This window comes from Motacilla alba, chromosome 1, assembly GCF_015832195.1.
Source record: "Motacilla alba alba isolate MOTALB_02 chromosome 1, Motacilla_alba_V1.0_pri, whole genome shotgun sequence".
Classification (NCBI taxonomy): Eukaryota; Metazoa; Chordata; class Aves; order Passeriformes; family Motacillidae; genus Motacilla; species Motacilla alba.
Window position 1 is genome coordinate 110,440,254 of NC_052016.1, and position 13,141 is coordinate 110,453,394.

A 13,141-nucleotide genomic window follows, 5' to 3' on the forward strand; every position below is an offset into this window, starting at 1 on the left:
ACATTGTTTTTACAATTTAGACAGCCAAAGGGCAGGCTGTGTTCCAGTCTGTCTCACCAGCCTCTGTACACACGAAGATCATCTCCCCACTTTGCTACTTCTCTGGTTTTGCAATCCAAGACTCGTGTCTGCTCTAGCATTGCCCTGGGAGTTCACACTGCATTATTTGTCTGCTTCTAGCTTTTCACTCCTCCAGGGTTACAACTTTCCAGGAAATAGGATGTCCCTTGCGGTTCTTGTATAATCTTTGGTTTTTTTACAGTCCAAGCATATTCCCTGGGGGATGTTTGCATATGGAGTTCTTTTTGTTCAAGATACAAAGCATTAAAATATATTTCAGATCATTGCCAGATATCACCGTGCAAATACTTGAGCTTGCATTTTTCACACAGAGCAAATGTTTGTAAAAGGATAAGGACAAAAACTAATGGAAAAATGCTACCATCTTTACCAACTAGATATTTCTCTATATTTAGGGTTGTAAAGTGCAGAGAAAACTTTTATTTTTCTCACTAGTATAGCATACAAACCTCATGAATAATACAATATTTCTCAGGATTTCAACACAACAATATATATAGAAAACTGCCTGATAGGGTACAGTATATATACAATCTGATCAGGACACTGATAAATTGAATCAATATTTCTAATCTGAATGAATGGTGTGCGTATTTCTTTTCTCTGCAAATCTGGCTTTACAATCCTTTTTCATGCAGTCCAGGTCAGAAGAAGGAAAGGTACAGGATTTCTTGGTGCCATAAATGAAATATGATGGTAGAAAACCAAAGTGAAGCTGTGCAAGACAGTGGGCTGGAAAATCAACAAGGGCTGGAAATGGAAAGTAAGATTAAAAGTAACACTTAGCCACAAGACTATCCTTAGCAGCTTTAGAATAGTAAGCAGTTAAATAAACACACATGCAAAGCTTACTTTGTAATGTGCCTTGCTCTCACTTTTGACAGCAGATGATTGCTATTTACTCAAGGGTAGTGAACCACAGGAAGCTGGCCTTTTTTAGCCCTCTTGCCCTGAAAAAGAACTATGTGAAGGCAACTCAATATAAACTCCCTTCCTTCCTTCCCTTCCTCCCCACCCGCAGCTGTGCCTTTTTTTCCTTGACTGTATATGTGAGCATCTCCAGTTCAGACAAATGAAGATCACTCCCAGCTATGGAGTGTTTTTTGCTGGTGATGCTGAGTCTTTGTGCTTTATATGAGAGTCAGGGAGTGCAGTGATGCAAACCTGCCTGACCTGGGGATGACAGAAGCTCAAGAACCTTCGCTGAAATCAGAACTCCTACACCCTCATCTTCTTTATACCAGAAAGTGATGATGAAGCCATTTGCAACCTCAGGAAGTTTAAGATATCATGAACACCTTTAGCCAGTTTCTGACTGTGCAAGTCGTAGCTGCTTAATGACAGGAGTTCTGTTATTACAGCACTGTGGAGTGCAATTGCTAATAGCTGTTGACACTTGCCAAAACTAAGTTTTATGTGAAGGGAAACACAAATCTTGCATTTGGGCATCCTGTGCATATGGAAACATGAACAATGAGGTGCTGAGGTCAGTGATAGAGGCAAATATCTTTTTTTATCCCAAAAAAATTACTTTGGAAATAATTTAAAAGTGAAGAAAGGGAAAGATGTAACTGAAAAAGAACTGTTTTGCTAAAAAAAGTTATTCCAACATATACTTGATATTTGGCTAAGGAAATGGGATCCAAACTGTATATTCAGCTGGCTTAAACTACTCTGGTTCACTTTGTTTGCCCTGGTCATTTTTGGTTATGATATTCTGCTTTGCAGCCAGGCTAGTGGTGTAGCTCAGTAGCAGCAATAAATAGTTAAATTTTGGTTGATGTTAATAACTATTCTGTCCTTTTTCAGATGCCTGGAAATCAGCTTAGATTGTGGCTTCTTTTTTAACCTCTGCAGATTTTGTTGGAGTGATGTGTATTTCCTAATCTGATCAAAATTATTTATTCCTAACAAATCTTCTTTAAAGGTCAAAAAATGGTGTCCTAAAATGGAAGATTGTGTTAAGGAATTATAACTTTTAGTTTGAAACAAGAAAACAGAAAACAAGCAAGCAGAACAGCTCCAAGAAGAAGCTCAATGTCCTTCTCAGTGCTAAGAGAGCTGTTTTAGTCAAAATGTTGGTAGTCCTGATCTCCCTAACTAGGTCAAAGTTTAAGGAAACTGTGCTTAAGGAAAGCCTATCAGACCGAACTTCTCCGTGGATTTGTATGAATACACACAATTCCTTAGTGAGGCATGAGAGCTGGAGCTTGGAAAGACAAACTGAAAAACTAAACAGCAAATCTGTGGTATCTTATGATGCACAACATTAACTGATCTTTGGTGGTCTTTCTCTTCCTATCCCTTGAAAGACAACGTAGGTTTTGATTACATTTTGGTGTCAAAACAGAAAATATCTGAAGCTATTACAGTTTTTTGAAGTGGAAACACAATTCTCCCAGACATCTGTAGTTCAGGTGAATTTTTTCAGACGGGCTGAATTTGCTCTCTGGGTGTCACTGGCTGGCATTTCCCTTGCTGTAGATGAGAGCCTAAAATCCACGTCACATGTCGGGAGGTGAGGCACTGCTCAGAGTGTGTGCCATGGCCCTGGGGCAGGTTTGTTCAGCTTGCAGAGTCCTGGGAGAGCACACTGAACTGCTGCCCTCCCAAAGGCTGCCCCGTAGAGAGCAGCACGCATCGACCCACACAAACAGATTTGCTCTGTGTGGAGTGGGTTTGTCAGAACCTGCAGTTGTGGCCAGGCTGCTCACAGGACCCAATATTGCTAATTTAAAGAGAGCTTGATGGGCCTACATTGATTTCAATCACAGCAGTGACTTTCTTTCCATGAATAAGCATCCTCTATGCAGACTAATTGATTACATATATCTCTGTTCAGTGTACTGTGCTCCTTTTCTTGCTATTCATCTGTAAGAATTTAAATACTCAAGGACGCGTAAAATCCATATGTATTTGTGAGCTAAAGAAGAAGCAAATTTCTAAATCTTGTGTTTGGATTTTATACTAGTTAATGTAAAAATCATGTGGATGGGAGCAGTGCTCCAGGTTTGTGCTTCTAAATCTTTTTAAAAATTGAGGTTAAGGCTGGGAAAGCTCCATAGCCTAAAGACCATCCATGGATCAAACCCCCTGTTTCAATGTTCACAGGATTCAAGCATCTTATTGAGTCTTTCATATTTGGTCACTGGATTTTATGTTATCAGAATCGAGAATTGTCTTCATTAAAGAATTCTGAGCAAGTTGGCAATATCTACCCCACCTCACTCTTTGCAGTAGTGAGATGGGGTAGATGTCACATTAATAAGATGGTTTGATGGGAAAACACCAGGTCTGATTTTAACACAATTTGATGCAGTTTTATCTCAAGAGTTGATTTTATTGGCTCTTATAATCTGTTTCTCTCTTGAGCTTTAGCCATTGGATTTTATTAGCTTCAAAATTTCATGGTTGTACAGTTCACTGGCAAAGACAGAAATTATTGTAATGGCTTTAATGGGAGGGTAGTTTTTCATCCTTAGTTTTATGGAGCATTCATTTATCATTTCTTTCAAAATGCCATTTTAAAAATATGAGCAGGTCTGATTATGCTGTTACAAAGTGTACACACTGAACATATATATAGGTGATTTGCATTACCTTGTGTTTAACAATTTGGGAAATATTTGAGGATTTGAAACCAAAGCTATCCTCTCCAGAAGTATTTTTATGGAAAAATCTTATTCATAACTGAGAGAGAATAATCTCATTATATCTCTAAGGGTCTAAGCAAAAGAATTGGGCAATGGGGTTTTTTGTTTATTTGTTTAAGGAGAAAAGGGGTCAGAGGGAGAGAAAAGTTGCATTGCGCATCACTATGGTATTCCTTGAGTAATAAAGTAATAAACAGTTTGAGGTCTGCATTATGGTCCCCTGAGTGCTCCTATGATCTCAGGTGGGGAATATCTAAGAGCTGCAGCATGGCTGGTTCCTCAGGAGGCTAGGGAAATTTTGGGAAATAAGAACCTGCCTCAAGCAGTGAGCTCCTAATTCTGAGAGAAGCTGCGCAAACCCAGGCTGTTCTCAGCTGAAGAACCCAGCAGCCAGCCACCTCTTGCCTCCCTGGAGAGGAGGCACTGTGGGGTGGAAAGAGCAGGGCTGGAGAGTGAGCACCTGCCACTGTTTGCAGGAGGGTGCTGCTTTTGGATGGCAGTGCCACCACCTCTTCTGTACTCCGCAGAGGAATAAGGCTGCATTGACCCCAGTCCAGCTCTATGTGGGAGCTGTTTGGTCTCACCACGGCTGGTGTCATGGAGTCTCAGTGGTTCTCTGCATTCACAGGCCTCTGGGACTCTTGTTTTCTTGGTTTCCCCTTTTGTGTGGGGCATGCTTCTCAGCACACTTGCACTGTGCTGCCTCTGCTCATTTGAAACCCAGAGCCCGGGGTGGTGCTTTGGTACCGGGAAGGGAGTCTTGAATTCTTCAAGGCTTTTTAGCTCTGGCTGAGCACCTAACAGGAGGGACTTGATACCATCAAAGCCACTCCTTCCAGTGGTCCCAGTAACATTAAGGTAAGGCTGTTCAGGACCTCCTTAGGTCTTGCAAAACCAGACGAGGTCCAGCAGAGTTTGCCAGCCCCGTTCCTGTGGTGTGCTCAAGAGTTACCTGCTTCTCCTGGCCATGGAAGTGCTTGTGCAGCACCTGTGTGGCGGTGCACTAAGTCCTGGCTAGATGATAACAGGGGTGTGACAGAACCCCCCTTTTGAGCTCCACAGCTACCATGGAGGTTCGGCACAGAAACAAAAAAAGGCAGCAGCACGGGTCCTGGGGTGGAACTGGGGTAACTTTATTCGATGGCAAAACTCCCCGAGTCCACGGTCCCAGGACCCCAAACTGAGGGCAGACCATAGCTTATAAACGGGGGGAGGCCTCAGGGGAGGATACAATCTTTAACTAATCAAGAGAACTGGGGGTGGAACACAAGGCGGAGAATACAATGTGTAAACCAATGAAGAACTTCAAGGGAGGAGAACAGCTTCAGTAAACTAATGGGGTTTCGAAGGATACAAAACTGACAGGGAAGTTTCTAAAGGGAAGGGCAGGCTCGGGGAGGGATTGACATTTAATGGAAAGAGGAGTAAGGAAGGTTCTGGGGAAAGGGTAGGGACAGGAGGGGTTAAAACTGGGAAGGGGAAGGGGTTTAAAACTTGGCAGGGAGTAGCTAGGTAACAAACAGAAAACAAACTTAACTGAACTAAAGAACAATGAGGGAGCAAGTCTAATTTTAGAAACATAAGATGCAAAATGGGGGACTTGTACCACTCCAAAGACAGGGAGAGGACAATACAGAGGGACTGCAAAGCCACAAATTAAACAGTGAACATGCCAAATAAAGAAAACACAGTGCAGCACACCTGAGCTGACAGATCTCTCTGAAGCTCAGCTGCCTCTACATTTAGCCACAGTACTTTGTACCTGCAGCTGCATCGTGGCTGATTCACAGCTTGCTTCTGGGATCCTGTAACCTTCTCCATTAGGTCCCGATTTCATAATGTACCAGCACCAGAAGCTGGGCCACTTGAAAAAATTCCTGACTCCCTGCTCTGTGTGTTGGTTCCCACCCCATGACTGTCTGTCACCTCAGTTTGCTGAGGGTAGCTGGTTGTGAGGATGAGTAACAAGTTGCATCTGTCATTTGGCTTTATATCAGTTCTCTTTAAAATAAATAAATAACCAATCCTTCTCTGTTGGGGATTGAAAAAGGTGCAATTATGTCTGTGCTAATACTTAAGAAAGTACACATGGAGCCTCTACTTAATGAAACAAATCCTATGATTAAAGTGAATGCTGAAACAGGCAAACAATGTCTACATTTTCCAAAGTATTAAAAAAATTACTTGTTTTTTCAGCATTGCTAGAGAAACCCATCAGCAAAAGACGAGACAGTGAAGCTGTACAGAAGGCCAAGATCCTTTATGCATCCTGCATGAATGAGGGTAAGTAGATTGATTTGAAGAGGGCCTAGATGCATTCCCTGCATTTATAAAGGCCAGCTTTTTGTCTCTCTACAGAGCACTGTGAAGCTCTGTGCAGATACATGGATTTTGCTGATGTGGATTCAGCTGGGGTTGATAGTCCTTTACACATCTGAAGCTGTGAATTGAGACTGAGGTACACTCAGGCACAAGCCAGTTTTAGAGAAACTTCTGCTTGTCAGAAGTGTGAAGAGATATTTATCTGTGCAAAAGGATGTTAAACTGTGCCCCAGGGTTGTGGGGTTAGTGCCTGGGGTTGTTAAATCAGAAGAACCCTCTCATGAAATTCTCATATTGATATTTTCAAGACCCTGTTGCTCATCACCTTCTACATTTCTCTAAATCTGTTTAATCAAAATACTACCCCAGGGCTGGTTAAAGACAGCCCTGGACTCTTTAGCTTTGGTATCTGCATGTCAAGCAAGTTAGCCATGTTTGCAGAGTGCTTTTCCTCAGCTTGTAAATGCTGCTGTAAGGGAATGTTCACTAATTCGGGACACATCACTACTCTTAGGTAACTGCACAGGTGAAAGAAGGCTTTGAAGTCCCCTTTGTCCTTCTGACTCTTTCAGGATTTATTTCCTGCACAGTTTCCTTCCAACATGGCCTGTCTGACTGCCAGCAAGTGAGATAGCCTGCTCTACAGCCTTGGTGTCCAGATATTTGCCCTCTAGCTTGATTATGAGCAATAATCCCCCCAAATTTCCCTAAAACCAGTGAAACTTCTATGCTAGTTCCTAAGCAAGGAGTGGGAGTTTTTTTAAATTTACCTAATTCCAGCCTTTTCCTTTTTGGAAAGGCACTGACTTACCTCTCTTATTCTTGATACAGATAAATGGGGTTGGACTTCTATGCTGCCATGCTCGCAGGCAGAGCAGAGGCTTTGAGTTTCAGCTATTGTGATTGCCTTGCCTGGAAATCAATCGATGCCAATAAATCTTTGTCTCGTGTGGCTGCTGCTGGACTTGAATTGTCTGGAATGTAATTGTTGTCACACTTTGACATTTCAGATAAAATTGAAAAAGCCGATGTGAAACCCCTGTTAAGTATCCTGAAGCATTCACCTTTCCGCTGGCCTGTGCTGGAATCCAATATTGGACCTGAAGGACTGTGGTCAGAAAGGAGGTTCAGCTTAGTCCAAGCCTTGGCAACTCTTCGTGGCCAGTACAGCAGCTCTGTCTTCATCCGTTTGTATGTGGCTGCTGATGACAAAATCTCCCATCGCTACATCCTGAAGGTGCAGTACAGCATTTCTAGTTGGTTGCTTTGCATGCTATTTTATGGCCTCTTGTTTAAAAACACGTTTACATACCAAGTGTTTGCATTTGATTGTTGTTGTTGCTATCTGCTGGCTTACAGATGTATGTAGGTGCCAGTTCATGGGAATGTAGAAGCCACTAGCAACCACATGCTATTGGAAAGTATTTCTGTACAGGTCTTCTTTCAAAAGGAAAAAACCATAAAAATGTCCCAGTAGACCTATAGACAGGGTCTATGTGCATGAGAATAAGAACTCAATATCTAATTCTGTGTGCTGCTTATGACTCATCTGTTGCATGAAGAAGGCTTTTTGTCTGTGAGGATGAAAAATGGTCCATCAGTAGCAGATATTTTGAACTTGAGCTGTTTTTCTTGAGATGGAAACACTTAATCTGGTGCTTATACAGCACCTTAAACACAGATTTATCCCAAGTGCTTTTAAATGTGAAATAGAATTCACATTTTTCCTGAAATTGCTGTTAGACCTGAAATTGCTTTTAGACCTGAAATTGCTTTTAGACCATTTGAAATTTTCCTGAAATTGCTTTTAGACCAAAACATTACCAAACTGTTAACAGTGCATGGCATTAAATAACAGTTTAGTAAGAAAAAGACTCAATAAATATTGCCTCCCTGTAGTCTGACAAAACTCCAGATAAAATTGTGTAAGTGTGGCAAGACTGAGTGCCTGGGCCAAATGCATTGCTGTTTAAGAACTTCAGATGAGAAGCCAGAGCAGACCTTCCCTCCATGGCTACAAGAAAATAATTCATGGAAGCAAGAGAGAAGGAACAAATAAAAAAATTATGATGGCATTCATCACAGCAAAAAAAAGGATCTGAGATCCTTATTTTGCTAGCATCTTGGCCAGCTGTAGGAATGTGGCCAAGAATACATTGTATTTAGGGACTGTGGTGGTACTGGAGTGGATGTCAGTCCTAAGTCAGTTCTTCATTATGTATTTTGACTGAGGCATTTAACTGGCATAAAGTTAAAGGGTAGCTTTTCCTCATCTCTAGGACGTTCTCCAGGATAATCAACAGCAGATCAACAGTTTGCTGTATTAAAGGTGTCATTCTCCTACAATGCAGTTGAGATCCTGTCAGGTTTTCTTCAGCTGGAGACTCACTCAAAAGAACTGAAGCTGTAGAATCAGGGAGGTGTTTATCCGAGTGTCTCCTGTCATAATATTTCAGTTCAAGTCACCTGTCAGCAAATGGCTGGGCAGGGACACCCTCACTGCTGGTCTCTTGGAAACGCTTAGGGGCACCTAGGAATTAAATTTCTAACTGAAGCACTACATGCTATGAATGACATATTATTCTGTAGGGTGTTCTGATGTTAATTTGATTAGGACTTTGATCTGCAGAATGCATCAGCCAGTGCTCTGCTTTGTCCATGTTTTAACAGTAAGTAACTGGGGTGTAGCTATACCACACAGTATTTCAGTTGGCTTGAAAATGGCTTTATTGCAAAATTCTTTTTGTTCAGCATTGCAAAATCATCAATGGGTCATAAAAGAAGTGGAAACTCCAAATAAAACTTTGTTCAGCATTCAAGATGATATTTTTTCTTTCTTTTTTTTTTTTTTTTTTCATGAGTGCTGAAGCTGTTGGTTAACATTTTTTGTTTATTTCTCATATTTGTGCTTTCTTGGTTTAATGTGCTGTCAAATCTAAGTCTTAAGGCCAGGGAATTTGAATGAGCATTTAATGTAACAGTCACATAATTGAATTCCCCAAATAGTCTGAAGTTAACTATTGCAAAGACACATGTACAAAAAGCCTAAGAGTATATTCTTTTTGCATCATTGTGCTGAGAAAAGAAAGTGATGCTGTTTTTCAAAGAATGAGGATTGCCCTGAGCATCACAATTACTCCTTTCTGAGGATGGTTTGTTTTGTAGAGGAAAAGATTACTGTTATTAATTCACTCTAAATTCTAAGTTGTATTTATTTTTTACATGTAGAAAATGTGAAATATAAATCACTTAACCTAAAATATTTAGCTTAAATAAGACTTAAATGAATTGTGTGAATAAATACAGTCTATTGTCACTAGACTTATCTTTTAAAAACAATCACAGCATCAAACCAAAAATGTTTAGAACATCTAAGAAGTTGTTTCTGCTCCAATCAGTATCTTATTCAAAGTTTGGAAGCTGGTTGATGGAAGTTTTCAGCTTTGGCTTCCATACCCTGACCTAACTTGATCACATTGAAAAGTTCTGGGAAATCTCAGTTCCCAGTAATTAATTATAAAATATGTGCTGCTTAGTGAGTTTTTCCTGGTTAGGAAAATTCCTATGCTTCAAATGAAACAGTATGCAAATATTCCCATGTAAATATTCCCATGTAGATGTTCCACTCAAGACACTAAATGCAAATCTCAAACTTTCAGGCCTAATTCCAATATTAGGGTGAATGTGGACCAGAAAATCTGATCCATGTTTAGATGGAAAAGGTAAGTGAAGGCCAGATGGACTACAAGACACCTTTAGCTAAAGTACTGGGGACATAACAATATCCTGTGCATGCAATCTTGGCTGGTAGCCACTTCAGTTTCAGTTCATCTGTTCAAAATACTGAGTACAGCCCCCAGTGCTGGTCTAGGTTGAAGCTCGAAAGTCTAACCTCAGTTTCAGTCACAAAAACCTGATGATGCCTCCCAAATAGACAGCAGGTCTCATGCTCCAGCTCCTCAGGGGCAATTGGTGCGTACACTAGACTGGTGTGGTCCCAAGCTGACTCCTGTAGCCCTGAAATAGGCACAGGATGGACACATGGTCATCAGAACCAGTGGTTTGATCCTGAAGATCCAGTCCTTTTGCATTTCCTACTCATTGATGTAGCTGTTTTAAACACCTAAATCACACCTGTGATTCTTTTCTTTAGGTGACTTGGCTGTTGCAGGGGTCTTCTGAGGCTCCCCAGATCACAGTATAATGTGATAACAATAATTACCTGTCAGCACAGCACAGCATTTTCCTGTTTTGGAATCCTGTCCAACTCAGACTGGCAGAGTGTTTTATATGTTGGGTATTTGTACACAACTACTGTAGTTGTCAGAAAAACATGAACTGTTCCAAAGCTGCTTGTCAGTTAGTCTTTGAATCTGATTAATTTAGCTGTTAAATGTTACTTTGTGTTGTTTTTAACAGCTTGATCAAGCAAGCCTCTCTCTGGCATCTCGAGAGGATTACCTAGAAAATACCACAGAAGCCAAATCTGTAAGTATTGTCAGCTGGATAATAGAGCCACCATTTCCCCCTCATTTTTTTCATTGTTGGTTTTGTTTTGTTGAGCTCCAAACGGAGAAAGGGTTGAGCTTTGTTTGGATTTGTGTTTTGCAGGGTATCTAGCAGAAAACACACTTCTATCAAATACTCTTGCAAAGTTTCCTAAATGAAGCTTGCACTTGTATACGAGTACTTCTGTCCCATGGTGGCTACTGCATAAGTTGGCCTAAAATACTGGTGTACACTTTCATACATTGTCTAATCAATTTGTAAGAGCTGAAAGTTGTCAGTCTAATCCAGAACTGTCATTTGCATTTCCTGAGACTTGTACTCTCTGAACCACAGCAGAGACTTGTACTCTCTGAACCACTATGTCATGCACGGTATTTTTACAGTGTTATTTCTCCTTTTTAACTTGCTTGGCATTCAAGGTAAGAAAAGCACAACCTTGGTTCCTAAGGCATGAGAGTAATCTACCCCTTCATACAGCTGGGCATTTCTGGTCTGCTGCTGCAACTCTGCTCAAGAGCAAATCCTGTTGTCATTTCAGTCTTTCTCTTTCTTTACAGTACCGAGATGCCTTTTTGCAGTTCATGGTTGATACAGCAGTGCTTCTGGGTGCAAATGCCTCCCGAGCTGAATCTGATATGAAATCGGTTCTAAAACTGGAAGTTAAAATAGCAGAGGTTGGTAATCCAATATAATCCTTTCTCAAAACAAAAAGCCATTATAGCAACAGCGTTAGCAAAGGGATTTTAGAAGCAGAAGGAAAGGAGCAGATCCTGATGAAGAAAAGATGAATAATATTTCTCCCTTAGTTAGTTGTTAAACTGTAAATTTTATTCTCAGGGGAAAAACCTTAGCCAAATACCCTTGGTGTTTTAAATTGTAATGTCAGCCAGGCTGACCAGAGGCAAGCCTGGCGGTGGCATGGCAATGTTTAAGGGATGGTGTATGAGCAAAATCCTTTGGTCTGCCATCTCAGTGGAGGTAGGGGATGGAGATCCATATGGCAACAGAGATACAGGGGCTGTTGATGTGTTAGAAACTGTGGAAGTTCCTGAGGATGGTCCCATAGGAATTAGGGCTTCTCCTTCCAGAAAGGCGATGAGATCAATAAATATCCCAGCTGAACTGCATCTGCACCAATTCACTGGCACCCACTGGGCAGCTGGAAAAATATAACTCAAGACCTTACATGTCTTTTCCAGCCTAAGTGATTCTATAATTTTGAAGCTGTGTAGAATCTGAGCTCCTGCCATGCACCTGTGTTGAGAATACACAACACCTCTGTTGTTTAAGAAGCAGACTGGGCTGGTTGTCTGTGTAACAGTCTAAAAGCAGTGCAAGACTTAGGTGGGATATTGGATCCTGGTGGTGAGAGGTGATGATTACAGCAATATCACCCTTAGCTCCTGAAGTGTTTTCATGGAATAATCTGGGAGAGTGGATGTCTTAATTTAGGGGATCAACTGAATTTAGTAAAGCTATGCATGTTTGAAACTGGTACTTGGTTCTGACATTTACTTGGTGACATTTTTGCAAGGAGTTTAATTTATGGCACAGGATTGTTGCAGGTTGAAGGAGTATTTTTGCTTCTCTATATCTTTGTTTCAGTGTGGCTACTACAGGAAATCCCACTCATGGGAGCAGCAAGTTCATTGTCATTTCAACCTCTACTAAAACTAGAGAGAAGGGTTGGCCTCAGTGGTCACAACCCTTTGTAGTTGGGAAACCACCAAAAGTAAGGGTACAGACTTGATGCTAGTTTGCAGAACTGCCAGCTGAGCTGGGTATTCCTTCATATTGGCAAGGAAAGAAGCCATCCCTCTGAAATGCTGGTCTCCTGTTAGCAGAGAAGCCTTTTGCTCAGGACAGGTGATGCAGCAGATGTCTTTTATCTGGATCCTGCTGTTGCAGCCCACAGGTTGCTTCTTAATGGTATGTTGGTACAGAAGTGAGTGCCACCCACAATAGTAGCCAATCAGTGTTTCCATCTCTCTGCTGAAAAGGATGAAATCTTGTTAAACGTCTAAGCCAAGCCAAATATTCATTTTCAGTTACTTAGCATGGATGGACTAATGCACAAATACTTCCTTGTGACCCAGCATACTTGAAAAACAGTTTGTATTTGTTCTGTTTACCAGTGATGGCATAAGAAGATGTATCCTTAGTTCTGGTAGCTTTCCTTAACAAGTGTCTTACAGAGCATTAATCCACAAAGTCTGTAAGTGAAGCTATCATGTAAGATGACATGGATCATGTAAGAACCCTCAGCATCAGTAATGCACATCGTTATGCAACAAGACGTGCTTGCTTACAGGTTCTTTTAGTAAGAATAATCCTCCTAACATCTGTCCAGATATTAGGCATGAGTCAATGGGCATGGATTGTTGCATAAACCCTAAGAAACATAATGATTATATAAACATCTTACTGCGATGGAGGTAGTCCTGTTTGTCACTGGAGGTTTTACTGCATCCAGTGTTCCTCTGGATTTTTTTCAAGAAAACTTATGTAATGGAGAATTTCTGTGCTCAGGAAGAGGCAGCAGGAATACTTTGGATATAGAAAGGAGTGGCATGCTT

At 41.0% G+C, this 13,141-nt stretch overlaps 1 protein-coding gene across 1 annotated transcript in view; it reads left to right on the forward strand.

Annotated features, from left to right (window-relative positions):
- The window catches only part of PHEX (phosphate regulating endopeptidase homolog X-linked), a 101,125-nt gene that overhangs the window by 16,798 nt on the left and 71,186 nt on the right, over positions 1-13,141 (forward strand). Inside the window, exons 4-7 of the mRNA XM_038129578.1 lie at positions 5,931-6,017; positions 7,067-7,293; positions 10,476-10,544; positions 11,123-11,239. Of these exons, the coding sequence (XP_037985506.1) occupies positions 5,931-6,017; positions 7,067-7,293; positions 10,476-10,544; positions 11,123-11,239 (500 nt within the window). The remainder of the gene's footprint in view (positions 1-5,930; positions 6,018-7,066; positions 7,294-10,475; positions 10,545-11,122; positions 11,240-13,141) is intronic.